We start from the raw sequence: 13,046 nt of genomic DNA, 5'->3' as shown, positions 1-13,046 counted from the left end.
TAATACTAATATGAAGAAAATTTGAGTTTGATGCAGACTGAGTACAGTTTACTTTCAGTACCAGTTCAGTGCCAACAGGTAACAGCATCTTGTAAAGCCTTTTACTTTTCCTACCAGCAGAGCCTTGTTTCAGTTTACTATCTTCTTAAAGTAGTATTCCATGTTACCTTTAAAAATTAAAAGCATAATGCATCAAGATACATTCTAATGCCTGCTTTGAATGACATTTCATCCCTTAGTCCAAGTTTTTCAAAGAGCTTAGCATTCAATATGCACAATCCTTTTAACAAAATGCCAGAGTGCCCTTTCCTGCACAAACTTATCATTGTACATGCCCACATAAAACATTTTGACACATTACAGCCTAATTCCCATCACATAAGCAGCAGTGCCCTAAATAAGGGTAATTCACATGTGCAACAGAATGCAGACAGTATCAGCAGGAAAGAGTACACAGGCCTCAAAGCATGAAGTCAGTTCCAGGCACAAGAACCAAGTCATCACTAAGACTACACTGAAGGCCAGTTCAGAAGTCCTCTACTACACAACACCCTAGTACAAGTTAAGTACAGTTATGGTGCTGGCACCAGTGACCATGGCACTCTCCATGATCTACTGATAACACAAGATTTCACACTGAAGACCTAGATACCTGCAAGGCATGAAGCAGTCTTTGCATACTCAAATGGGCACTGCCATTTACTTTAGAAATCTGAATCCATGAACAGAAACAGAAGTTGATCTGACTTGCAATGAACATGATCTTTTGGTTTTATGTCTAGCACACATTTGCCTAAGTATCTAGTAAACAGGAAAATAGGTTATTCAACATGACTTGAAATGCTTTATACTTGGGCAAGATCTACTCTGGAAAAAAAAGAAGCTGAAGTTTGAGCTTCTCATTTGCTTCCAATGCGCTCAGCTAAGCTGAATAGCAGAAGGCATGAGCTAACATGCTGATAATGAAGGTGTTACCTAAGGGAATGCAACACCAACACAGTTGAGTTTAGCCTTTACATCCTAGACTATTCTGGTCAGGCTGTCAATAGAGACATTAATTGCTTTTGTTTCTATACAACATCTGCATTTTCTCCATACAACCACAGCTGATAAAACTGAGATCAGCTGCTCAGATTGGCTTAAAGCCTGAGAATTGTTCCTTACCTTTGTATTAAACTAGTTAGATGAATTTCAATCAGATGAAGTGAACTGACCCCATGACTGCAAGAACACAAGCAACATGCTAACTGAACACAAGAGCCTTTCAGCTTTTCATGGCCAGTTCTAGCAAATCAGGCTATTCTATTAGAACTTCAGTCAGAACTGACCTGCTAGTCTCAATTAAAAATGATATCCCCATCTAGTAGAACATGCACACCTAAATCAGTAAGGAATGAGGTTAAAGAATCTCATTTTATCAACAGAAGTCAAATACTACAGCATTATCCAATTACTGTAGTTATTTCCATACAGAAGTTGAAGCAGCAGTTTTATAAACTGCTATGCAGGTATGCTCATTTTAATCAACTAACAAGCTTCAAAGCTTGGCCTGAATTGCACTCAACTATTAAATCAGAAAGAATATAAATAAGGTTGAAATAGGTCTGGAAGAAAATTCTCTAGCTTAAAACCTAGTCTATGTGATACCAAAGTCTGATGATGAAGAATCACATTCAAATTATTCAAGCATTGCTTCAACATCTTTGGACATTCTACCTCTGCTGGTTCTGTGGGAGTTTCCTCAGAATCACTGATCTCTGTAACAGTATATTAGAGATAATCAGTTTTTTTGGTCTGTAAATCAGTGAGTCCTGTGCCCCCAAGCACTACTCAGACCATGTTTAGCAAGGTTTGAGACAGGTTCTATCACAGAGGTTCACTTCAATCATAGGATCAGTAAGGTTGGAAGGGAGCTCTGGGGAGCTAGTCCAACCCCCCTGCTCAAGCAGGGCCACCTAGAGCATCTTAGACAGCGTTGCAGCAACAAGGACACCCCCTTGCTGAAGCCCAGGCTTGAACCAGGGACCTTTAGATCTTTAGTCTAACTCTCCCAGCTGAGGCTGTCCACACCTGAAGATAAGCTCCTTATTAGCCCTGAATTCTGCTAAGTCAGCTTATATGTAAGGTGGGAAGAGAAAGATGTCAACTTGCACCTTTGAACCAATGGACAGATGCCTGCTGCACAAGAATCAGTTTCAGCAAAAGCTAGCATTTAATCCTGCCAGCTAACTCAAACATTTTGTTCTAGAATGAGTCACAGGCCAAAGGCTGCTTCCACAGAAAACTGGCAGAGATGGACTACACATTTCATTGGAGGACAAGGCATGGTCAGGGCACCAGTGGTAGAGGCCCTGAGAAGAGGAAGTGGCAGGTTCTTTACACTATGGCACACCCCCTCTGGGCATCTGTTCCCCTTTTAGCTTACTGCATTCCTAAATTACTGGCCCATGCTAAGCCTACATAGAGAAGACAACTAATTTAAATAACCTTTGACTGTAGAGGTGTTTCATTTTTTCCTGAAGGTAACATAAGATCAGCTCAGGTGACACTACATTTAGAGCTCTGACAAAGAACTGTTATTATAGCATTAAGCTACAATTTCTAGTCTTTCAACAAACTTCACCACAGCTGTTTTAATCATGGATTCTGGGGTCAAATATACACTTTGCTCTATACAAGCAGCAATGTCTTAAGACAAGAACTGGTCCAATGATAGCATGATTTTCTTTAGCAGTCTTCCTCAGAAGCAAACTCTATCATTATGCCAGACTTGATTACATGCAGATGGTTAAAGAATGTACATACAATGTTTTGGACACTAGCAATTGTCTTGATTAAAGAAATTTATTCCAATCTTTTGACATGATTTACATTGTTACTGAAAAGGCAGTAAAATGGCAAAGACCTGCAATTCACTTCTGCATTTAATATTCTTCACCTTCATCTTCTCCATCCACAGAGTCTGTGCCTACTTCTTCATAGTCCTTCTCAAGTGCAGCCAAGTCTTCTCGAGCCTCTGAGAACTCTCCCTCCTCCATACCTTCACCAACATACCAGTGAACAAAGGCACGTTTGGCATACATCAGGTCAAACTTGTGGTCCAGACGAGCCCATGCTTCAGCAATGGCTGTAGTGTTACTCAGCATGCACACTGCACGCTGGACTTTGGCTAGGTCACCACCAGGAACCACTGTGGGTGGCTGGTAATTGATGCCAACCTACATGAAAAGTAGAAAAGATGGTGAGTTTGTGTAGCATTTGACAACTAATCAAAAAATTCAGATGATAGTAGCTGAATAGAATGTTTCACTTCTGAGAAAAAAAGTTCTGTACAAGAACATAAGGCTCCATCTCTCAAAATACAGATTAGGTATCTCCAGAATATATTAACAAGAATACTTGATAAGTCCATAAAGACAGTGAACAGTGTGTACAAGATACACAATAATACAATTGAACTTGCCTTAAAGCCAGTAGGGCACCAGTCCACAAACTGGATTGTGCGCTTGGTTTTGATAGCAGCAATAGCAGCATTGACATCCTTGGGGACAACATCTCCACGATACAGCATACAACAGGCCATGTACTTTCCATGGCGAGGGTCACACTTCACCATCTGATTGGATGGCTCAAAGCAAGCATTGGTTATTTCAGACACAGACAGTTGCTCATGATACGCTTTCTCTGCTGAAATAATTGGGGAGTATGTTACCAACGGGAAGTGGATACGAGGGTAAGGCACCAAGTTAGTTTGAAATTCAGTCAGATCCACATTTAAGGCACCATCAAATCTGAGGGAAGCAGTAATGGAAGAGACTATTTGACCAATGAGGCGATTGAGATTCGTGTAGGTTGGGCGTTCAATGTCCAGATTCCTACGGCAAATGTCATAGATGGCCTCATTGTCAACCATGAAGGCACAGTCGGAATGCTCCAGAGTGGTATGGGTAGTCAGGATGGAGTTGTACGGCTCAACAACAGCTGTTGAGACTTGTGGTGCAGGGTAGATGGCAAATTCCAATTTTGATTTTTTTCCATAGTCAACTGACAGGCGCTCCATCAGCAGAGAAGTAAAACCTGAGCCAGTGCCTCCCCCAAAACTGTGGAAAATCAGGAAACCTTGCAAGCCAGTGCATTGATCAGACTGGAAAAAAAACACAGAAATACATGTATTACAGCAATTGTGCCTAGATATTCAGAACCCCAGAACATGCTCATCTCAAACTCATGAAGCAACCAGGTCTAAACTGACATTTATCAAGTGTCCAAGCTCTGGAATAACAACATTGAATTAATCTATTGTTAATCAAGGAAGTGTCCTGTAAGAAACAATCCAAATTTGTATTCTTGGGTTTTAAGAGTTCTGACATTTTAAGTTCTCTCCTTCTTGGAAAGTGGACCTTCCAACTTTAAATACCACCTTAGAACTTGATCTACCCTCTGTTCTCAGGAGAAGTCCATGTAACACTGACCCAGCAAACTAATAATTTTTGAAGTATTATATAAAATCTATCCTGTAAAATGCAAAATTCTAGACCAGCCCAAAAAGTAGTAGATTCCAGAAACATTACACTTCCCAAGAACTGTTGTTGTAGTCCTGTAAGAGCACATTACTGAGTTCAGGGAAATGAGCTGTCAAGATTATAATGCTGCCTTTCTAGTTCTTCTCAGTTGAAGAAATTAGACTGCATTCTCCCCAGAAAGGAGTGCCACATGATGCTCAGCTTGATTCCCTGGACAGACAAGCAGTACAACAGCTAGCTTGTAAAAGGAAACCAAGACAGCATTTCAGGATACAGACTAGATTTATCTGTAAGGCACTTGTTAAGCCACTGTCTCTAGAGCAAGATGTGGAGCATAAAACAAGTTTTCACCTGCAAAAGGTATATTTTTTCAATGACTCTTTCAGTATTCCATATTAAAGCACCAGAGGTAAGCCCTAGATTTATTTTCTGCGATGAGAGCATATTGCAGAAAAAGTACTCAGTACAGGACAGCTGCCCTAAAAAGGGACTCTAACCTAAGTTAGACCTTTGTAAGTTTGCCAGATGTTCAAAGGACTGTAGAGCCTAAAACATCAGCTTACTGATGTTTCTACCATTTCTACCATAAAATAGAATCTGAGATTATAACAAAAGGAAATGCAAACATAGAAGTTTAAGCCTCAAAAGCAAACAGTCCTATTTAAATTTCCTTTAAAGTGACCCAGCCAGAGACCAATCCTTTTCCAACAGAAACTATGCAAATCAGAATATGTACACAGACTCAGTCCTGGCTATACTAAGTTGAACACAAAGCTAAAAAATTTGTGTGCCTCATCAGCATTTTAAGCCATTTGAAAGCCATATCTGACAGGAGTAATCCAACTGCTCTCAGCTGACTTGAGTAAAAACTGATGCAGAGTAAGTCCACAGCTTCTCCCAGCATGGAACAAATAGAGCTCAATTTACATGCCTGTATTTCAGAAACTCATTTCCAAATCCTGTAACACAGGCTATAGTTACTTGACAGCCTTCAGTGCAGAAAAGTCTTACCAGTTTCCTGATACGCTCTAAGACCAAATCAATGATCTCTTTTCCAACTGTGTAATGACCTCGAGCATAGTTATTTGCAGCATCTTCTTTACCAGATATCAGTTGCTCAGGATGAAAAAGTTGCTTGTATGTCCCATTCCTAACTTCATCTAGGGAGACAAGAAGAATATTCTTTTTATAGTAAGTTACTTTCTACATAAGCCATGTTTTTAAAACTTCTGAAGATATCCAGAATAAGGTATCCAAAACCATATTTAGAAACAAAAGCACCTTGATTTCTACCTATCAGTGATACATAATACCGACTACAGGTAAGTGCTGAATACCTGAGAAAATTCAGTTACTGCTTAACTTCTATGTCCTATCCTACGCATGTTAATTTAACTTATTTTTGTCCTGCCAGAGCAATTTTTAAGTGTAATAGCAAATCCCCTTTCCATAGTTTATAATTCCTCACTTTAGGCCCAGTCTGCAGATCAGCAGCATCTGAAATACTGCTCTTCCATTATATTTTCCAAGCCTGCCAGGCTGTTGCCTGCTGCTTCTGCAGCAGTGGGCAGTCACTGCCTATATCATCACTCCCTTTATTTTTCTTGACTATACTTTCTGCCAAGAATAGAAAAGAATGTTTAAGAGGAATAGGAGGTACTTCTTTAGAAACTGCCCATAGTTCAAGTATTGCTATAGCAAAACACTTCAGCATAAATGGCTGTATTATGAAGAAGCTGAGTGAAGGCACACATAACATCCTTCTAGTCTCCTCAGCTAGAGATCCGGAGAAACTTTAGATCAATGATCCCCTCTAGCTATCAGAAATATATATTTACATGTAAATTTCTGTCCTATCAAAGGGACAAAGACAACTCAGCATTGATCCTGGTTTAGCTGAAGCCATTCTTGAGCTATATGATAATGCAGCACTATACATTTTAATTGAAGTCAGGTGAAAAGCAAAGACAGCTTTATTAACTTCAAATGAAGTTGCCCCTTTGCATATATTCTGTTTTAATCTAAAAGTGAATCAGAAAGACTTAGGTAAGTAGAATAAGAGATTTAAAAACAGTTACTATTTGAACCAATTTGGGCTGACCAGCTACCATTGCAGTCTGTAATCAAATACATCAAAATATTTCCAAGACTACACCAAAACAGAGTTTGGAAAAGCCAGCAAATTGAAAATAGATGTTTAAGATACTTTGCATTAAACTCTAGAGATATAAAGGAGATCTATGTGTAAAGGGGAAAAAGCATGCACATACAGCAGCAGGTAGGGGTAACAAGTCAAAATGGTTCTGAGGAAGTAACAAACTTTTGGATTTGGAGGATAAGTCTTGCACTATGAAAGTGCACTGAAAGAAGCTAATATAATCTACAACTGAACCTTTCATGTTAAGTCTAACTGGAGTAGATTTAAAGACATGTTGAATTCTCAGACATGCAACTGTGCTATTTTTTGGTGGGACATTTGATACTTCACACATCTTATACAGAACTAGCACACATGTAGAACAAGCCTGTTGCTTTCACTAAGGGCAGCATCTATCCAGAAGCTTCAGAAATCCCTTATGTATGCACAAGAGGCTTTCCAAAAACAGTGCTAGCCACACTGCGTGCATATGGGAAAAATCATGGTAGCCCAGAAAGGTTAAACCAGTATTTTTCAAATAAGCAGGGAAGGAGTAAAGAAAGTCCCCAGACAGGCACATAATGTAACCTTTGTAACAGAAAGCCCATCTTTCATAGTATTACCAAGCATTTCATAAGACAGGTCTCTTGCTCATTTCCCATATTCTGCTTTTTTCATTAGCAAATGCTGGAACACTACCTTTTACTATTTGTCCCATGACTTATCAGCTGTTACCCAAGAGGCAGCAGGGTAAGAGTTTTGCCACCTGCTCTCTTGCCTCATTTCTCAACCTCTTCTGGTTGCTTAGAGCCACCACCTGGCCAGCAGCAGCAGAAGCAACAGCTATGGGGCTCAGTAAAACAGGAGTGCCTGGCCCACAGCAGCTACTGGAAATGATAAAGAGCAAGGCCAGGAGGTGCTTTGGCTATTTCAAAGGTAGTATGATATCCCCACACTTTAACTGGCCAACAGCCTTCTCTCCTGCAGAAGTTTCCTACTACAGTAGGCAGACAAAGTTTGCAGCCTCAAAATGAAATGTGTTAAGAGACCCAGGTTAAGTATATAGAAATAGCCTAAGCCTAGTCACTAACCTCCCCTTCACAACAGCCTAAGCCTAGTCACTAACCTCCCCTTCACAACTCTTTTCACACATTACAGAAACACAGGAACTGTACAAGCACAGGCAACACAGAACTGAGAGCACAATCACTGCTACAGACAAGGAAGCTATGAAACTAGCTCCAACAAAATGACTTTGCTCTCAGCAATCTGTATACCGGTAAAGACAAGACTGATGACAAATGGAAAAGGGCCTTGTGAAATGGGAGGCTTGTATCAGGCTGGGCATATACCCAATGCCATGGATTAGCCAGTGGAGATGTGGGCTGAACACAATAAAAGCCAACATTGCTAAAGCTGAGATAAGAGCTGATTGTTTTCCAGAGATCAGGCAACAGGGAGCTGAAATGCAAGAATTTGTACTGTTCAAAACACAGGTATTATACTAGGAAAAAGGTATTCATAATTTAAATCTGGCCAAGCCTGTAAAGGTTTGGCAGACCCTGAAGTCAGGATAACTGAAGATTCATTTCTGCAAGTGCTATTCAAGCTACAGAGATAAAGCAGAAAACAGCTTTGGGAAGGCACAGGAATCATTCCAAAAAATGAAAGTCTACTTAATACACATTTCTTTTAAAAAGGTAGTTATTGACTGCTGCACATTTTATGCCATCATATTGTTTCAAAATTTTAAAATTAGTTCCTTGAATAGCAAGTATTGACACTTGCTATTCAAGTATATGCAGAAGATGCATTCAATGCTACAGGTTGGCAGAAGGCCACATTTAAGTTCTTTACAGCTCTAGAGTGCACACTATTTGCAAAAATCTCAATGAAGATAAAGCAGAGTTTTTGCTGTGTCAATAGTAAGACATTCAAGTTAAATCAAATCTTATAGTACATTCTACAGTTCGTGCAGATCATTGTATTTACCTATTACTGCTGGTTCAAGGTCCACAAACACAGCACGAGGGACATGCTTTCCAGCACCAGTCTCACTGAAGAAGGTGTTAAAGGAGTCATCACCACCACCAATGGTTTTATCACTTGGCATGGTACCATTGGGCTGGATGCCATGCTCCAGGCAGTAGAGCTCCCAGCAGGCATTGCCAATCTGCACACCAGCTTGACCAACATGGACTGAGATGCACTCACGCTGTGCAGAGGGAAAAAAATTGGATCAGTCAGCAGAAACAGCAATTTCCTTGTTTAGAAAACATGCAGCACAACTCTTGAACTCCCATACTGCCAAGCTATTAAAATATTGGCTTCACTGTCTTGGTATTTGGCACAAAATCTGACAGAACACAAATGCTTCTTTCAGTCATCATCTACCTCCACCCAGAAAGACCTTTTTGGACATTGTCATTCTTGCAAACTCCTTTCTCCTTGTTTTTCATATCTTCCAGTAAGAGTTTGACCAGCTCTCCCAAACCTTTCAGGAGGCTTCTCTTTTCACAAGCACAGAGCAAAAGTGATGACTACCCCTGTCACTGGCCTAAGTGTCCAGAACACACCGCTGGCATTCCCATTCCAGGAGCTACCAGGGGAGCAAAACCTTCTGCAGCACCAGGGCCATTTTGTTTTTAATATATGTAAAACCAAAAGACAGACTCCTTTAATCATTTTAGGGAACCTGAGCATTCCCCGTCAGTCTTTGACTAACCAAACCCCTTAGAGGGGCTTCAGATATGGAGCAAATGCATTGTTGTATGCCAAGTACTAAAGGCCTTAACACCAAACAAAAGCTCTACCTCACTAAACAGTCAACTGAACTGCACAGAAAATAGTTCATGTCAGCAGAAGAATCAATTCATACCAAAGTATGGATCCCTGAGCCTCCTTTGATATCTGGAGCATAACCCAATCTTCCTCAATACTTCAACATAGGGTTTTGAATATAAGAAGCCAAACCACAGCTTTGCTAACCATATCTAGACTTCAGGTCTATCTGCAGAATTTTGTTTAATTTGTTCTTCACTCCGAGTGATGGAGTTGGACACTAAAAGAATAAGTGTATGATGGTTTTGAGTAATAGTCAAATTTAACTATGTTCAGACCCTAACATGTGGGTAATAGAATTAATTTGCTCCCCCAGAATTCCAGATTAAGGGGAGCCTGAAACAACCTAGTCCACATCAATAGTCATGAAGGGTAGCAACAACATATAATCTTTTCCATTTGAGAGCCTCAAGTTCAAATCAATATTTTCTAAAAAACATTGCCTATTTTTAACAGTACTATATAACCAAGACTAGTTGTTTCTCAGCTCCCCATCCATCTTTGCAATGTTTTCAAATATCAAGAGTTTCCAGAACAGCAATCCTTATCCTTTCTGCAACCAGCCTTACCACTGCCTTCTCTCCCTCAAAGCTGCTCTCATCCTACTCCTCTCCAAGGCCATTACTTCTTCCCACTCCATACCCAAAGGGCTGGGCTTGGCAGGGTACTGGAATGTATTGAACAGGAAACCTAGACACTGTATAAAGAACAGGAAAAGCTTCAGCATACAGCCCAATACAGCTATACTCTTCCAGAGAAGCTAGGTCACAGCAATGAATCAGGCCACAATCATTTTCAGGAGAGCAGAGAGACAGCCTGCAACTCTTTTCTCTAGTGAAGAGAAAATAGGTACAGATGCTAACCTCATCACTTCAACCTAGAGACTGCCCTGAAGCAAGGTGAGGTTCATTTCTGAAGCTCTTCAGCAACAGCGGAAGATCACTAGAAAGAAGTATGTGGGAACTAACATTTCCCAACAAGGTAGAAGAATGGAATTTATCAGAATACACATAACTTTCCAGCATATGAGCTAGCACCTCTTCCTGAAACTACCCAAAATAATGACAATCATTCATGTTCCAAAGAAAAAACTTACATCTTAGAAAGTACAATTTGCTCAACACAGCAGAGCCCAGGTCCTACATATGCAGTGTTAAAAACATACTTTAGTTTGACAACATGCAAAGCTCCACATTGGGACAAAGTAACTCCATGCATCAGTACAAACTAAACTGCCATTTACAGTGATGTAGCTCTGCTAAAAAAATTGAGGTTACAACAGAAACCAGCTTGAATGAACCAACAGTGCATTTTCATCATGAATAAGGCAAACAATCTATTGGGCTACATGAGGAAGCAAGTGACCAGCATATCAAAGGAAGGTACCCTCTAACTCCACACAGATGGAGCTGTGCCTGAAGCAGGATGCCTGGAGAGCAAGCGACCTAGAGCATGACCCACAAGGACAATTGGAGAGAGCTAGGCTTACCTAGTTTAGCAAAGAGGAGAGTAAGGGCCATCTAATAACAGCCTACAACTACTGAAAGGGCAGTTACAAAAGAGCCAAACACTTCTCAGCAGGAGCAGATTAGATAGAGGGAGACAATGACAGATAGAGGCTTGGGAGATGCAGGGTGGACATTAGGAAAAGCTTCCCCAGCACAGTGGGGCAGCTCTGTAATAGGTCACCAGAGAGTAAGAAAGATTCCCACCCTTGGATGCCTTCCAAGACTTCACTAGACAAAGCCACAGAAAAACTGACCTTCTGCTAGCTGTAGCCCTGCTTTCAGTGGTCTCTTCCAACTGCTTTCCTGCAAGTCTACAAAGTACTTAAGTAGTATGTATCTCTTTCAAGAAAGATAAGTGATTATTAGACATTCTAGTATCTAATAGCCTCTATTTTGCTCTGTATAACTCCTTCACTGCAGATTAAGCTTGGTGAAGTATCTGGAATACTGAAGAACTGAACAAAAATCTGAGTGTTCAAATTGTAATCTCAAAGTCCTAGAACCAGGCAACAAACAACTGTCCCACTCATTACAGCTCTGGTGCCCTTCAATATTTCCAAGTGGAGGTTTCCTAGTAGAGAAGGTTCAAACATATGTTGTATCCAGTAATGCTAAGTGCTGTACTCAAACTGCAGGTCAGGACCAAAGGAATTCTAAAGCAATCAAAACACTGAATATTCCACCCCCTCACTTCTATAAAGTGATTCAGAGCTTCAAAATACAGTAAGGGAAAGCCAAGCTCTTTCCTTCACAAGAATATAATTGACCGAGTTTCAGGAAGTTGAACACTACACCGTAAACTGGAATGTGGTTCTCCTGGGATGACTCTCATTCCTTGCAGTTCGTATGCTGATCAATAATTTGGGAAACTGCAATCACCCGTTGATCTGGCTTAATTTAAAAATGTGACCATAAACAGCCCCCCCACTGAAGAGTAAGAACAAGGCAGGCACATTAGTATTTCCCTCCAATTTCCTCATAACCCGTTTTCAGCACAAACAAGTGTTTTTCATGCATTTAGCAACCCCACAGAAACATTTTAATTCTATGTAAGCTTTCGACATCCAAAACCTCTTATGACAGACATCCACAGAGCAGACAACCACGACAGCATCTTGTGCAAGTCCTTAAGTCATCTTTAAGGAGACCACTTGAGGCTCCCACATGTTTGTTCTGGAAGACTGAGTTGACCTCTCCATCCTGTTTAAGATATTCCAGCCCTTTCAGTTATTCTTTCAAGGCTGAACAGTCCTAACTTACAAGGTCATTCCACTTCCTCGGTTTTATTACCTTCTCAGTCTAACAAAGTCCTTCAGGAAATCTCTACAGTATCAGCCCATGTTCTGACTACCCTAAACCACTTCATACCAACACCGTCACCTGGCTGCATCACTGGGGCTCCCGCTATGAAAAAAGAGAAAGTTACATGACTCCAGGAAAAACTCAGCGCCACTGTCCTCTGCCACCAGCGTTTCCCACACAGCCTTCAGGCTGCTGAAGCGCCCAGGAGGTGCCAGCTCCGCTTTTTTTTAAAGGCACTTGGAGATCACCCCGTCCCAGGGCGCCGGCTCCCGGCTAGGCCGAGCCAGGACACGTCCCGCTCCCGGGCCGCCATGTTCTCAGAGGCGCCCGCCACCATTTTGGGACGAGGCAGCGCGGCGGCTTCGCGTAGAGCGGCTCGGCCCCGCCGTGGCGGCCGGCCCATGGCCCGGAGCTCGGCCTGGCCTGGCCCGGCCGCTGCCTCCCTCCCTCCCTCCGACCGGCACAACGGGCCGGGGCGGGCCCGCGCCGCCGCGCCCGCAGGCGGGGCCGCCGCGCCCCTCCCCCCGCGCACCGCCTCAGTGCGCAGAGCGGCGGCCGGTGACCTCCTTCCCACCCCCCTTCCCCTCCCCTCCCGCGCCCCCAGGCCCGTCGCCTCCCGCTGGCCCCACTGCTCACCATGGCTCGGGCCGGCGGGCGCAAACTCTGGCAGCAGCAGACGCGCAACGAGTCTGAACAGCACCGCGAAAGCAGCTGCTTTCCGCGGGCCCTCCTTAT

General features: G+C 42.1%; 1 protein-coding gene across 2 annotated transcripts; it reads right to left on the bottom strand.

Annotated features, from left to right (window-relative positions):
• Positions 1–2,825: 2,825 nt before the first annotated feature.
• LOC134150786 (tubulin alpha-8 chain) lies at positions 2,826–13,046 on the bottom strand. 2 transcript variants are annotated; one of them, XM_062594867.1, is made up of 5 exons: positions 12,948–13,046; positions 8,653–8,875; positions 5,535–5,683; positions 3,464–4,144; positions 2,826–3,218 (listed from the first exon to the last, which is right to left on the bottom strand). In XM_062594867.1, the coding sequence occupies exons 1-5, from the start codon at positions 12,948–12,950 to the stop codon at positions 2,925–2,927; spliced, it is 1,350 nt and encodes a 449-aa protein (XP_062450851.1). In that variant the 5' UTR covers positions 12,951–13,046; the 3' UTR covers positions 2,826–2,924. The 2 variants fall into 2 exon arrangements, with proteins under 2 accessions (XP_062450851.1, XP_062450852.1); XM_062594868.1 differs by lacking the exon at positions 12,948–13,046 and adding an exon at positions 12,300–12,673.

The sequence above is a fragment of the Rhea pennata genome, chromosome 25 (genome assembly GCF_028389875.1).
Source record: "Rhea pennata isolate bPtePen1 chromosome 25, bPtePen1.pri, whole genome shotgun sequence".
Lineage (NCBI taxonomy): Eukaryota > Metazoa > Chordata > Aves > Rheiformes > Rheidae > Rhea > Rhea pennata.
Note: the sequence above shows the minus strand (reverse complement) of the source record. Positions and strands in the feature narration are given on the sequence as shown.

Excerpts from the sequence above, each read along its gene's own strand:
- LOC134150786 (XM_062594867.1), bottom strand. Across the intron at positions 4,145-5,534 it reads TAGAGCGTATCAGGAAACTG|TCTGATCAATGCACTGGCTT; the intron begins GTAAGACTTTTC and ends TTTTTTTTCCAG. Across the intron at positions 3,219-3,463 it reads GGTGCCCTACTGGCTTTAAG|GTTGGCATCAATTACCAGCC; the intron begins GCAAGTTCAATT and ends CTTTTCATGTAG.